This window comes from Megascapheus bottae, chromosome 17, assembly GCF_031878675.1.
Source record: "Megascapheus bottae isolate mThoBot1 chromosome 17, mThoBot2.hap1, whole genome shotgun sequence".
NCBI classification, from domain to species: Eukaryota; Metazoa; Chordata; class Mammalia; order Rodentia; family Geomyidae; genus Megascapheus; species Megascapheus bottae.
The window spans coordinates 41,802,819-41,817,957 of record NC_143525.1 but is presented as its reverse complement, the minus strand read 5'-3'; the positions used below and the strand labels follow the sequence as shown (position 1 = coordinate 41,817,957).

Here is a 15,139-nt window from a genome sequence, read left to right as displayed (position 1 = left end):
GGACACTAGACAGGATACCCAAGGGCAAACAGGGTGAGAGGTAAACAGTCTCCAGTCCTTATGGTGTTTCCTGTGCTAAAGGGCCTGGAAGAACAAGGTCTAAAGTAAGGAAAAGAGGTGGAAGACGGAAAGTAAACAGCATGTCAGTCTTCTGAGAAGCCTTCCCATGTTCCAGCCCAGGATCCAGGTTCAGAATGGAGGCAACTGATCTACCACCATGCAACAACCCGAGACTAGGTCTCCCAACTTCCAGACCAATGAGTGCTCTTTCCACGCGACATTCTGTCTTGATAGCAAGAATATCACACATACACACACACACACACACACACACACACACACACACACACACACACAGCCATTTGCATTCCCACCTTAGGTTAGTACAAACCTCCCCACCAAATGACCTCTTTCGTGACTCCACAAGTTCTTCCCCCCGCCCGCCCTCCTCCACACTAGGCAGTCAGCAGTGGCCTTTCCCACAGGCCCTGTGATGCTAGAGGTGGCTTGTTTAGGGTCAGGAGCCCTGGTTTGGTTCATTTCTTTCTTGTGACGTGCTGGTAGCTTGAAATTGGTTATGTGAGAGTATTTACACCGTAGGAATTGGTAATAGCTATAAACTAGAGTTTTATTCTTTTCTTTTTCCTGCTCACCATGGAATTAGTAACTCTTCTTTATAGAGAAGGAAACATGCTCAAGGAGGGAAGTTTGACATGTAGGCTACCGCTGGGAGTAGCTCACAAGTGGTGGAGCTAGGACGCCAACCCAAGCAATTTGGTGCTAGAGTATTTCAAGTGCTATACACTTAATATCACTCAAAGCCACTTTGATACGGAGAAGTCTAGGTTGATCCCAGATGGCTTACTCTGTTCTATTCTGACAGAACAAAATGACCAGAGGATGAGCGATCTATAAAGAACAGAAATTTATTTCCTCACAGTTCTGAAAGCTGGGAAATCCAGGGTCAAGGTGCTGGTATCTGGCGAAGATCTTCTTGTTTCATTATCCCATGGTGAAAGATGTCCCATCAGGAAAGAGCAAAAGAGAAGAAGGGAAAGGGACAAAAGGAGGCAGAATTCACCCTTTTCTGATAAGGAACCCACAATGGAGATAATGGCATTTATGTAGTCAGGGTGGTTCTGCCTCTTAAAGTCTTCCACTTTTTTTTTTTGTGCCAGCATTGGCACAATGTTCTTTAGCATTTTCACTCAAGGCTGGTGTTCTACCACTTGAGCCACAGCTCTACTACTGGCTTTTGAATGGTTAAGTTGATAAGGGCCTCATGAACTTTCCTTTCTGGGCTGGCTTTGAACTGTGATTCTCAGATCTCAGCCTTTTGTGTATATAGGATTATAGGTGTGAATTACCAACATCCAGCTCATCTCTCACCTCTTAAACATGATATAATGGCAATTAAGTTTTCAGCATGAGTTGGGGAGGCAGCAACATCCCAAAACCATTGCACCAGTTTTCTCCTGTGGATGCTACCCCAGGTTGGTATCAGTCATAGGCAGCAGGACAGAAACACCAGAACTGGAACCATTTTGGTTGGATAGGTCATCGATTCAGCTTTGGAAGGATTAGAGTTGAGGCTCACGGCTGGTGAGAGGCTTAGGTTTCCTGTTCAGGAGAGAGGTCTGGGAAAGGGATTGAAGTGGAGGTTTGTTCTTCTCTATACCAAACATGGATTGTTTGAAAAATATAGTACCCAGGTAAAAGCGTAAGACTCAGCCTTTTTTTCTTCTTCTTCTTCTTCTTCTTCTTCTTCTTCTTCTTCTTCTTCTTCTTCTTCTTCTTCTCATATTTGTCAACACCCAGGTATACTGGGGAACCACGCACCATTGTTCACACTTGTTCCCCTGGTTCCCGTACTGAGTGAGCTCACAGGAAGTATTTATTGGATAGGAATAGCCAGGCTTACCCTGGTGATGGTGAATGAGCCACTACTGTGGTGGGTCCATCAAGATGAATACATTTCTCACAATGTGAACCCATAATAAGAATATAGACTTAGATTAATAGAGCTAGGCCTCATTTTTTATACATCGCCATCTTACTGGTGAGATACTGAAATCTAGATACCATTCTAAGATCAGTCGGGATGGGAGTCTTGACAGGGTGAGCAGGGCCTGTCTTGCTTTTTCTTGCTTGTGATCTGTCCCAGAGGGGAGCTTGAGCTCTGGTTCTAGAAAGAGGATAAATCCACCGCTCAGGAGGGTGACTTGGAAAGTGCAGACAGAACTCTTAAGTTCTGTCCCACCAGAGGAGGCTGCAATATGTAAATAAGAGGGCTGTGCTATTCTTCCTGATTGGCTGACAAGGCCTTGACGTCACAGTGGGTACTATCTGGCCACTCCAAAAGATTATGCCTCTAGCCCAACAACTCATTGGTCAGGCTGTTCTCTTGTTTCCCTCTCTTGAGGAAGTAAGGCAATGGAACCTCTCTATCAGGCTGGCTCCATTCTCATGAAAGTCAATACTTTACAAGGGCAGAAGATGGTGGAGAGTGGTCTTCAGTCTGGAGACTTTTCCCTCTCTCAATCGTGGTCTTCCTGCCTTCTCCCCCCGGCTGACCTGGACAGCCTTCAGCAGAAAGTAGTCTTGGTACAGCGGGAGCTGGAGGACTTTAAGAAGGAGGTGCTGAAGGCCATCGGTTATCTAGAGGATGCCTTCTGCGAGATGAATAGCATCCTCACTCAGCAAGAGGAGCAGGCGGCCCGAGTGAAGCAGAGGCTGAGGGAAGAGGAGGATCGAGGCGTCGTGCGTAATAAGGTCCTCACTTTTCTACTGCCACGGGAGAAACAGCTCCGGGAGCACTGCCAGCGGCTGGAGTACATGCTTCTGGGCAGAGGTCGAGACGTGCAGACCATCACCAGAAATAGCCAGGCAGATTGACCTACCACCTGTGCTGGGCCAGCCCTGTGCTAAGTGGAAAATTTTTGGTTTTGTTTTTAATGAAGGACAAATGTTAAGTCCTCACCCACTTATTTCTCTTTCTCATTTCCATTGCTTTCCTTCTACAAAAAAAAAAAATAACAGCTTATAGAGAGCCAAAAAGACCTCAATGTGTTTTGGGTGAAGTTCCATTTCTCCACCTCATCAAGGAAGGAGGCAACCCGCTACCGCCTGTCACATACCTGTAACTTGTACTTGGAATGCTTTCCTGTTTGTAACAGTAATATTGCTGGGATGGCTAGCATTTTTTCTTGTATATTCTTAAACTGATTGTGTTGAATAGACTTACCTTTTAATGACTCAAGACTCTTACGATTTGTCACTTCATGCGTGGCCCACGGAGACCTGTCAATGTATGGTTACATTTGCCAGTTTATTTGCCTGCGTATGCAAATGGTCCCAGATGGCTTTAGTTTTATCAGTCTTTTTTTTTTTTTTTTTTTTTTTTTTTTTTTTTGCCAGTCCTGGGCTTGAGCTCAGGGCCTGAGCACTGTCCTTGGACTTTCTCAAGGCTAGAGCTCTACCACTTGAGCCTCAGCACCACTTCTGGCTTTTTTCTATGTATGTGGTACCGAGGAATCGAACCCGGGTCTTCATGCGTGCTAGGCAAGCACTTTAACCACTAGGCCAAACTCCCGGCCCAGTTTTATCAGTCTTGCCCTTGCTTGTTTGCGCTTCCTGGTTGTGTTCACACTGGACTTTTCCTCTCCTACATTGCTGTCTTAGTCCACATCTGTTTCCCCTCTGTTTGGTTTGCAGCCTGGACAATCTGGCCGACAAGCTTGTTAAGCCTTTGGATGGGTGATCCTTACTGAGCTGATGATGGGACCCTGTAAAATGGCACAATAAAGTAGTGACGTGACTTCCATGTTGGATTCATGGAGCCAGACTTGTGATGGTTTGGGGCCATTTATCAGATGCTATACACGCCCTACCCTATAGGCCTCCACAAACAGCTCTGGAGGGGAATGGTATTTTCCTACGGTGGCTTGATCAAGCCACCAAAGGAGGCTGAGACCTGTCCCCAGAGTCTTCAAGTGTAGGCCACCCATGCTCATTCACTATTCCCAACTCCCAACCCTAGGTGACTTTGGAGTTGTCCTGATGATGATGATGATGATGGTGATGATGATGATGATGGTGACGGTGATGGTGATGATCACATGGGTGATTTGGGGGGGTCATTAGGTGTCTCCTGCATCTTTTATTTCTCATTAGCCTTCTGTTCCATTGCTTTACATATTCTTTCCCTGACCCCAGAAATGCTGTCATGTAGCAGCCACTGTCCTTTAAGCAAAGAGATGCCTAGAGACCAGAGCCAGCCTGAGCAGTGGGGCCTCTGTCTCTCCAGCCCGGGCCTTACTTACAGCCGAGCCCATGCCCTCTGACCTCCTGTGGCAGCTTCATCCTTCCTGTCCCCCACAGACTCTCCAAGAAAAACTTGAACATCTGGAACCCCCAAGTTGAACATCACAAAGGGATCTGTGACTGTGGCTAATTGCAATGGCTACCCATTAACCATCTGCCCAGAAAGGCTGTATCCCTTCGTCTAACTGTAGGCAAGTTTCTACTTTGGAGAGTCCACTGAAATAAAAGCATATCCATATCACTACTCACATATAGCTTAGTCATCAGAATATTATACATTTCAGGCATTGTGCTTGGCCCTTGGAAGGTAGGCCCTTTGAGATTCAGAAGAAACCAAGGGTCAGGAACTTGGGATTTGGACCTAGGAGTGTCTAGAAGTCAGAGTCTGTGCCTCTTAACTACTCCGTGGTATTTTTAGAAGCCTTGTGGATGTCTGATAAACCCTTCTGGAGTGGGTAAAACAGAACTGAAATGATTACGGTTAATCTCTGGGAGAAAGGATCGTTCTGTGGAGAAGACTGCCACCCTCTTGAACCTTGCAGGGAAGGCCTGAGTGTGTGTATGCGCGCATGTGCCATGGGTGGATGCGTACAAATGTATCAGAGGGAGAATGCGGATGTCTATTAAAGAAGAGGTTTAAGAATTGCCCTGTGTCCTATACAGAGGAAATAGGGTCTACTGCTAATGCAGGTGGGGAAAGAGTGACGTTGACTATAGGCTCCGTTTGCAATCTGCCTGCCCAGGGAATATTGTGTGTGGGACTTCTGAAAGAGCGGAGATTTATGCCATGTCTGGAGTCATCTGTATTTCATTCTAGCCCAGCATTTTCAGAAACCCAGCAGCCCGGAGCATGTTCAGAGGACGGAAACAGGCCAGGGGACTCTCAGGAAGGGACGCATAGAAGGACTGGAAGAGCTTAGAGAAATTATTTTGAAGGGGAATCCAATCATGACTTTGCAAACATGGTGGGGGAAGATGGGGAAGCTTCATTGTAGCTAGGGCTCAATATCACCCCTCTTTTTTCTGCTCCTCTTAGCAACCAGTTGAAAGCTAAAGAGAGGGGCAAGGCAGTGAGGCCAGGCTTGCATCTTTATGGCTGCTGAGCCTGCCTGAAATGGTTTCAGACCTGTTGGTCACATGGGCGGCTGGGTTCTCGTTCCCAAATTTCCTGTGTTTCTCTGGCAGGGTGCAGACAGCGCAGACACTGCAAGCCTCTTGAAGGAGGGCCGCTGTGGGACATGGCAGGCTCAGTGTGCAGATGACGGGACTGCCAAGTACTGGCTGCCTTTTCTCTAAACCCACTGGGCAGAAAATCCTTCTCCCTTATCTGTGGAGGCGTAGATGAAGGCAAAGGTGAGAACTCAGCTTGAATGCAGGTTCCACCCCCCCCCCCCAGTCATGAAGGAGGCCCCGGCAACAACGCAAAGGGTTAGATGGAAGCTCCCTAATTCTAAAGGGTAACATTACAGGTGCAAGAAATATTAATAGGGGACAGCCTTCAACTCTGTTCAGGAAATGGACGTGACATATTGTGTGTGTATACCTTCATCTCGGTCTGAGGTGAGGACATCTTGGAATATCGTGTACATTTCAAGAACTACCCTCTGAGTGCTTGGAATACATTGCCTGATAGCAGTATCTCTGTTTCTCTGGGGCCTTCATCCATACCAGGTAGTGTGTGCTAAGGTGATCTATGATGAGAGCCCTGGCTCAGCTGTATCAGTTTGACCAATGGGGGAAGCCACAGATGAGATATGACTAAGGTCATCCACGCACGCTTCCAAGCTTATGTGATAGCCACCCATAAAAACTCTGGACACCAAGGCTCAGAGAAGCTGCCCTGGTCGTCAGTACTGAACGCGTGTTGACAAACGTGGGCACTTCAAGCAACATCTGTTCAACTCCGTGCCCTGAAACACGACAACCAGAAGCTAGTCTGATCACCCCTGAGCACTGTCCTCTGAGCCCTGACTCTATGTCCTGTTGTGGTTGACTATCACAAGGATTCTGTGGCTTGAGGACCCACAACAGAGTCATGTGGACATGTTTGCTTGGAGACATCGTTTTCACAGTGGCCACGTGAGTTAGGCATTGCCTTGTTCCAGGACAGATGTAGAAACTGAGGCACAGAGAAGATCAAGTGGTCTCAGAGTCCTTGTGGGCTCTAGAGCTGGCTCTCTTAACCACTAGCCCGCAGCAAGGGAATGGAATTGAAAGGATGGCTTGGTTCCCCATGGCTGGAAGATACCCTGGGGGTGGGGCAAGGCTCTCTAGCTCCAAGTGAGTCTTACGAGATAGATGATGACAAGGACATACTGGAGGAAGAGCCAGGAGTCTGGGAGAGCTGGGTGCAAGGCTCTCCAGGTTGAGTCACGTGTCCTACCTGGAGACCACAGAATGCTGTGTCTTTTCTGTTCAACCTTGGAAACCATATTTTCCGTCCAGAGCTATTAGCTGCAAGTCAGACAGCCACAACGGCTGTCTTTTTAAAGAGTCATCTCCCTTCTTCCCCATGATAACAAGGCAGCCCATGTAGATGGTTGATTAACTCAATTATGACAAGGCTCTGGGTTTGCAACTCAGTCTCTTTCCCCCTTCCTTCCTACCTCATGGTCACATGATGGCTGCAAGAACACCACATTGTATCCATTGCTCCAGTGCTTATAAAGGAGGAAAGAAGTAGCAGATTTTTCTTTACAACCCTCTTCTTTTTAGCAAGAGGACACGTTTCAAGAATTCTCCCAGCAGATTTCTTTGGACATTTCTCCAGCCAAACCTGCTTAGCTTGGGTGTCCTAAACTCAAGACCTTGGCACTTTGCTTATTACCCAACAGCAGACTAAAAATCAAGTGTCATTGAGCAGAGCTGCTGCTGATCAAGCCTCTGGCCGCTCCCTCTGTCCTACTTTTTTCTACTTGCTGAGGGCTACGAAAAGTGCCCTGCAGGTGGCATAGCTGGGCAGTGGGGGTGGCTGCCGTGTGGCTTATGGGAACTGGAAAGGAGGGCTGGGTAGGTGCAGACCTCCATTGTTGTGCCAAGCCACGCCTTCTCTTGCTCCTCCTGATACCCTTAATCAGAGACTTGACTTCATCCATCCGAGGCTGGATTTACATAGGCAGCTCCTCCTAGACATCCCCACCCAGGGTGACGACTCATCCCAGTTTAATTTGGACTGTCCTGGTTTACAAGGAATGTCCCATAGGCCAGGAACTCTCGAGGTGGTGGACAACCCAAGATGGCTGCTCATCTTCCTTTAGTTATAAAATAGCTCGCGATGATCCAGGTGAGACTCTGCCTCGCCTGCCAGTCATGGCAGGTCAGGGCAAGAAACAAGCCCAAGTGTGCTCCCCTTGTAGGGCCTGTGCATCGGTGCTTTTTGGTGTTGGTGGTGGTGGTTGTGGAGCTTGAACTCAGGGCCTGGGTGCTATCCCTGAGCCTCTTTGTGCTCAAGAGTAGTGCTCTACCACTTTGAGCCACAGCGCCACTTCCAGGTTTTGAGTGGTTTACTGGAGATAAGAGTCTTACAGGGATTTTTCTGCCCAGGCTGGCTGGCTTTGAACTCAATCCTCAGATGTCAGCCTCCTGATCAGCCACCTGCACCTGGCTGTGAGCGGCCAGGCTGGCTGACTGGTCCATTTCATTGTCTCTGCATCTGTTCCTTCTGCCCATTCTCAGACCCTTGCTCAGTGGGGTCTGAGAGAGACACCATTTTTTTTAGGGTGCCACTAGGGAGCTCCTTTGTGGGACAGCTGGGCCCAGCTGAGACCAGGTCCTGGGGGACAGAGGCAACTCACAGGAGATGAAGAAGTCGAGGAGAGACAGCCCTGTGCAGCTTTGAAGATGGAGCTTTGCACGCTCGCTCTTCTCCCAACTGTGAACAATACAGTTGAGCAACCCAACTGCTCACTTTCTCTGCAATTCTCAGGCAGATCGAAGACAGCATAACAGATGGTTTTTCTCCCCGCCAATAGCCAGAGTTCTCCAAGGTTTCCTACAAGCTGTAACGCTCTGCTTACCCATCCTGAGCATGCCCCGAAGTCAGAGGCTGCAAAGGGACAGCTCAGACACACAGTTCCATTGCATGGAACCCCCAGCAGTGCAGGGAGCCCTTGCACCCCAGGGCCAGGCTCTGCTGCAAACTCCGATGCTGGGATGAGGGGAAGAGTGGTTGAGGTTCAGGGGAGACAAACACATCCTGCTAAATTAACCCCAGTGGTGACAAGTGCAGTCTTTAGCTTTTCCACTTAGTGCTACCCAGGGCTAGGGGGCGGGGCTTCTTGCCCAAGAGGGCGGGGAGGGGTGGGGGGTGGGAGTAGAGGTGCAGAATTGTGCAGTGTGGGTGGCAGGGGTAGGTTTGGATCTGGAATCAGCTTCATTCCATATGCAGAACTTTGGCTCTTGATCTGACCTAATTCATTCCATAATCCACAGAGGGCCAGCAACAGAACCTTTCCCTGCGCTCACTGAGCGTCACTCAGTTTTTCTCTGGTCTAGGTTTATTGGATGGAGGTCACACAGGAAACCTGGTATTTCCTCCGGGGCTCTAGGTGAGAGGGTGAAGGAGGCACACCAGGCTTTGGCAATTCCTCCTCTTGTTTACTTCAAAAGTGCTGGTGAGCCAGGCATTGGTGGCTTGTGCTTGTAAACCTAGCCACTCAAGGGGCCGAGGTCTGAGAACAGTGTTTCACAGGTAGCCCAGGCAGACAGGTCCATGAGACTTATCTCCAGTGACCCACCAAAAAGCTGGACGTGGGGGCGTGGCTCAAGTGGTGGAGCCACAGCCTTGAGCAAAAAAGCCAAGTGACAGTTCAGGGCTCAGAATTTAAACCCTGGTTCTGGCATGTGCATGCGTGCATGCAAGCCCCACATCCTCCCCTCGCCCTACACACACACACACACACACACACACACACACACACACGGCCATCAGAGTAGGCACTCAGGAACCATCTGCTGAATGGGGAGTAAGTGGCTGCCTCTTTCATGTTTTGTTAGGTGTGATATTTTTAAATGAAACTGGAGTCACTTAGGGTCGTTTAAGCAGAGTAGAAATCTCTGAAGCTATGTTTTGTGGCAGAACACAGAGCCGGCAGTCAGAAATCCCACATCCAGATTCTAATCACAGCTTCTTAGCTTGCCATTTAAGAAGCGGCCACTCCTCTGGCAAACCTCATCTCTCGTCTCTGGGAGACTTCGTTTCCTCATTTCCAAATTGAGATTAGCAGGGCAAACTTCCCAGGCTTGTTTAAGAGTTTTACTGAGACAATGAAGAACAGACACTAAATTATACGAGATTTCAATATTCTACTTCCAGCCATCTACAGGGATCAGCTCGATTTCTAGACTTTTTTTTTTTTTTAAAATGCAGAACTTTCTTTTCCTTTTTGTCAGTCATGGGGCTTGAACTCAGGGCCTAGCTGTTGTCCCCGAGCTTTTTCACTCAAGATTCGTGTTCTCCCGCTTTGAGCCCCAGGGCCACTCCCAGTTTTCGGTGGTTAATTGGAGGTAAGAGTTTTATTGGCTTTCTTGCTGGTTCAGACTATGATCCCAGATTTCAACCTCCTCCTGAGTGGCTAGGATTGCAGGCATGAGCCACCAGGATCCCCGTGCAATAGCATTTATGCCCACTAATTTGGCTACAGTAAAAGAAACAATAATAAATGTTGGTAGAGATGTTGGGAAGCTGGAGCTTCGTGCATTACAATGAGAATATAAAACAATGCAGGCAGGCAGTCTGGAAAAGTTTCTCCCCATGCTAATCAGAGTTCGTATATGACCTGACAATCCCAGAGAAACCAAGATGTGTGTCCACATATGAACCTGTCTACCATGTTCCCAGAAGCTCATTCACAGACCCCAAAAGAATAGCTCATGTCCATCATCTGATGAGTAGCAAAATTAAAACAAACAATATATATATATATGCACAGTGAATGTTATTTGACAAAACAAGGAATAAAGTACTGATACACGAGGTTTACCTTAAACTGATGATGCTGGGATGAAGAATCAGTAGCAAAACGGTCCTCATAGTGTATGATCCATGTAGATGAAGCGCCTAGATTAGGCAAATTCCTCAAGGGAGAGTAGAGTAGTGATTGCATTTGGGGCTGTGGATGGGAGAAGGAAAAATGGCTGCTGCAGTGGACACGAGGCGTCACTTAGGGAGTGATAAAAATATTCTATGATTATTGTGTCCTTTCTCTCTGTCTCCTTCCCCCTTCCTTTCCTTTCCTTCCTTCCTTCCTTCCTTCCTTCCTTCCTTCCTTCCTTCCTTCCTTCCTTCCTTCCTTCCTTCCTTCCGTTTCTCTTTCTTCTTTCTTTCCTCTCTCTGCCTGTCTCTGTTTCTCTGCCTCTGTCTCTCTCTGTCTCTGTCTCTCTCTGTCTCTCTCTGTCTCCGTCTCTCTCTCTCTCTCTCTCTCTCTCTCTCTCTCTCTCTCTCTCTCTCTCTCTCTCTGTATTGCTGGTTAACAGGCTGGCTTTGAACCTCAGTCCTCCAGGTCTCAGACTCTTGCATAGCTATGATTACGGCAATGATTACCAGTGGCCATCTACCATTTCCTTTAGATGAGTGAACTACATATGAGGAATATACTGTATTTTAATGAAGCTATTCAAACTTAAACTCAAATACACAGTAAATAACGATGCTCTCATTTATCAGTTGAGTCCCATGGACTATTGAGAGATTCAAGTAATAACTAAGATTATTTTTAATTGTGTTTTAGTTTGTTAATATTCTAAATGCAGATAGATTTCAGAAACCATTTAGGGGCTGGGAGTTTGGCCTCGTGGTAGAGTGCTTGCCTAGCATACACCAAGACATAGGTTCGATTCCTCAGTACCACATACGTAGAAAAAGCTGGAAGTGGTGCTGTGGCTCAAGTGGTAGAGTTCTAGTCTTGAGAAAGTCCCAAACACAGTGCTTAGGCCCTGAGTTCAAGCCCCAGAACTGGCAAAAAAAAAAGAAACCATTTAAGTCACAACATACTTGATTCAGAGGCTGGCATGTGAATTTCATAACAATAACTGGCTCATGATTGTAGACCAGTGACTGTGATTGAACTCCACTCTCTCCCTGTGGGCCAATGGGGCAGGTCTCCAGCGCAGACATCCACCCCGCGGGAAAGACTCTCAGAGAAGCACTGATGTCCCCAGTGAGATGGCTGGCTGGCTGAGACCACGAGGGCAGGCTCTACCCTTGAGACTCAGAGCGGAAAGAAACTGGCATCCTCCTGGATGTTTTTGGCTTCAGGAGGGGTATGGCCCCATTTCTGGGTTTGACTGTTCTGGGGGAGTCAAACGCATCTTCTCTAAATAAGCTAGATCTCTCCAGGGCAGATCAATATTTAATGTGGGGCTTAAAAAGACTGACTCAGGAAATGAGTTTAAAAGTGGAGAATTTGCCTTAGGTAGCAATTTCTGAAATACAGCGGTATCAGGGGACAGATTATTCAAACCCAAGCCATGGATAATATAAAAACAGTTGAACAAACCCAGATCTGCTTCCTGTGCACTGGATACTCTCAATCCCCCAGCAGTCTGTGCACCACTCACAGAGGATGAGTGTCAAGTGAGAAGCCAGCTCAGAGAGCTCGGACTCCAGGGAGGGCCTGCTCCTCTCCTGCAGGCGCTGCCCTGACTGTGGTAGGCATCACCAATCAATCCCAGCACCCTTTCCTCTGAGCTGGTTGCAATACCATCGATTGATGAGTGACCTCTGCCTGATGTGACATTTATGGTCCTCATAAAGTCCACAGCCCTCATTTATGGAGAAGCATAAGGTTACCCAAAGCTAAGTGGCAGGTACAGGACCCGCATCCGGAGTTCCTGCTCCTGACATCAATTTCTTTCTCATAGAAATGCGTTAGAGGTCCGGGCACCAGAAGAAGACCGTAGCTTTGCTGACTTCTCTGTGAGTTCCACAGGGCTTTCCCTGAGGGGCACTGAACAGTTTGTTTAGAGACAACCCTGTGGTGTGTTGCAAAAAAGTGGAAAAACGCCATCTAATTCTATTCTCTCAACACTGGGAAATTAAAATTCAGAGTCCAAGTGACTTGCCTGGGAACGCCTACGTGGTTGCTCTGTATCAAAAATGGGATTCCAAGCCAGAGGTAGACTAATCATCTTTTTTGGACGTTCATTTTGTAAATAGAATCCCAGTAAGTGAGACTTTCAGAAGGTGTATGTTTTGAGAAATAGTCACCTTTGTATAACGAAACTTTAAAGCTTTCAATTTCTTTTGTAACACATTTTGATGTTTATGATAGCCCGCTAAATTTACCTTTCTAATTGTGTGTGTGTGTGTGTGTGTGTGTGTGTGTGTGTGTGTATGCCCTTGTGTGTATATTTTGGTAGTATCAGGGCTTGAAGCCAGGATCTCGCCATCCCCCAGCTTTCTTGTTCATAGCTGGTGTACTACTTGAGTCATGCCTCCACCTGTTGTTTGCTAGTGATACAGGCCTACTTAGCATGCATTACTTGAGGTCCATTAGCAAAAAAATGGTTTGTATTTACTAAATGAACAATAAATCTGGGCTAGAAAGGATTGCCATTTTATGTGAAATCTTTTTAACGGGGTGTGTGTGTGTGTGTGTGTGTGTGTGTGTGTGTGTGTATGTGTGTAGAAAATGATAGTTTCTAAGGCTGGAAGGAAATGTTCTCTTTCTCTGGTAGAGAGGCAGGCAAGAGACTGTGTGAGTTAAGACCATTTTTGTGGCCTCAGTTTCCTCATCTGTAAAATGGCTCAATGACACTGTCCTGTTAGACCTCAGAGGCAGGTTGTGGAGGTTGCATGGAATCTGTGAGGGAGTTGTGAAAAGGAGAGGAGTGTTGACACAGTAACTAGGGTGGAGCCAGCAGGCGGAGGAAGGAGGGTCAGGAGTAGGGCTCCAGTGAGGGGCGGGGGGGACAGGCACCGCCTGGGATTGAGATGGGGTCAACAAGTCCCATGCCTGCATTGTGCTAGGCTCGCCTGTCAGATTTAAACCAGCTTACTTCACTGCTTGAGAGGCTGCCATATTTTAGAAATGGCAACCCAAAGAAATCTTTTTTTTTGAAAAAGGTCTTTTTCCTGAATTTGCCACTGGGTGTTATTTTTTATACTTCTGCTCTGTTACTCAACTTTAAAATATACATCATATTTATATTGCCTCTGCTAAACATATATTTTTATTTATTGCTTACTATGTGGGTGACATTTGGTTATTGAATGTCTAGAGAATTGGACCTGGTTGTTGGGTGTTCTTTTTTTTTATTTTTATTCTTCCTTTCATAAGTGCTTGCTGTGATGTATTAATCTTTACAAAAGGAATGAGACAGGGACACATAAGCATTCGCACTCACACACACACACTAATCACATTGCCATTTTATCTCACTTTGCGGGTGTGTGGCTACATTTATAAGAGCCGACAGATCTGAAATAGGTGGTCTGAACAGATTCGGGTAAGGAGCGATGAAGCCAGAGGCCGCCTGGGAATGGACTAGGGGAGGGAGGGAGGGAGAACCCTTTTGTCTCCTGCTTTTGAAGGACACGCAGGCAGAAGCCATGGCAAATCAGAGCTGGAAGGGACCCTGGGGATATATTTATGTGTCTATAAAAATATAGACATACGTTTTATAGATACTTTATATCTTATGTACCCATATAGCTATACAGCATCTCGCATAATCCCTGATCCTGGGCTCAATAAATGGTTATTGAATTAAGGAATGGAAGGAGAGTTATATAAACTGTTTATTGAGGTTGGACTCGATGGAACACTGTTCGGGCATTTTTCTCTAAGCCTCCCAGCATCCTCCCAAAGTAATTTCATCTTATCTATTTTAAAAATAAAGGAAATTGAGCTCCTCAAAAATGTTGAACATAGGATTGTTATATGACCTAGCAATTCTACTCCTTTTTTCTTTTTTTGCTCTAGACCCAGAAGAATTGAAAACCGAATCAGATACTTGCACATCACTGTTACCTTAGCACTGCTTACAATAACCCAAAGGCAAAAATGTCCCAGTGCATACCACACTTATAAACACATAAATACATGTATGTGTACATTTATAAACATATGTATGTATAGATACACATATGTGGAATATTATTCAGCCATAAAAAGGAATGGAGTTTTAAAACATTGTATTAAGCCACACAAACCAGACACGAAGGGTCTTTCTTTTACATGGAACACCCAGAATAGGTAATTCCAGGGAGTCAGGAAACAGACTGGTTGTTGGATGTCCAGGGCTAGAAAATGAGGGGTAGGAAGATGAGAAATAGCTTTTTCATGATACGAGGCTTTTTTTAGGGTCACTTAAAATAGCTTGAATCTGGATGTAGGTGGAGATTTCATAATGGCTGATACAAAGTGCTATTGCACACTCCACTTTAAAATGGTTAATTATATTTGTGTGTATGTGTGGGAGCTTGTACTCAGGACCTGGGCACTGTCCCTGAGACTCTTTGCGTTCAAGTTCTACCACTTTGAACCAGAGCTCCACTTCCAGTGTTTGAGGGGTTAATTGGAGATAAGAATCTTACAGGGACTTTTCTGCCCAGGTTGGTTTCAAACCACAATTCTCCGATCTCAGCCTCCTGAATAGCTAGCATTACCGACATCAGCCACTGGCGCCCGGCTAAAATGGTTAATTTTATGTCATGTGAGTTTCACTTCAATGTAAAGTAAAGGCAGCTGAACTTAAGGAGATCTGGCAGGTCACTGGTTTGAGCCTTACAGCTCCCTTCCATCCTGATCTGGGTGTGGCTGGAAGACCCGTGGCCAATAGGGTGGCAGTGAGCTTAAGACACGTGGGCTGAGAA

General features: G+C 46.6%; 1 protein-coding gene and 1 long non-coding RNA gene across 2 annotated transcripts; one reads left to right on the top strand and one right to left on the bottom strand.

Moving 5' to 3' along the window:
• Positions 1-910: 910 nt before the first annotated feature.
• LOC150051907 (uncharacterized) lies at positions 911-2,212 on the bottom strand. Its single transcript, XR_016538462.1, has 2 exons — positions 2,083-2,212; positions 911-1,637 (listed from the first exon to the last, which is right to left on the bottom strand). It is a non-coding gene; the product is annotated as an uncharacterized LOC150051907 (long non-coding RNA).
• A 157-nt stretch (positions 2,213-2,369) lies between these two features.
• Ccdc182 (coiled-coil domain containing 182) lies at positions 2,370-3,254 on the top strand. Its single transcript, XM_090351742.1, has one exon. The coding sequence runs from the start codon at positions 2,434-2,436 to the stop codon at positions 2,893-2,895; it is 462 nt and encodes a 153-aa protein (XP_090207868.1). The 5' UTR covers positions 2,370-2,433; the 3' UTR covers positions 2,896-3,254.
• The last annotated feature ends 11,885 nt before the right edge of the window (positions 3,255-15,139 follow it).

Coding starts and splice junctions, on each gene's coding strand:
- Ccdc182 (XM_090351742.1), top strand. CDS start 2,434: ATGGAACCTCTCTATCAGGCTGGCTCCATTCTCATGAAAGTCAATACT.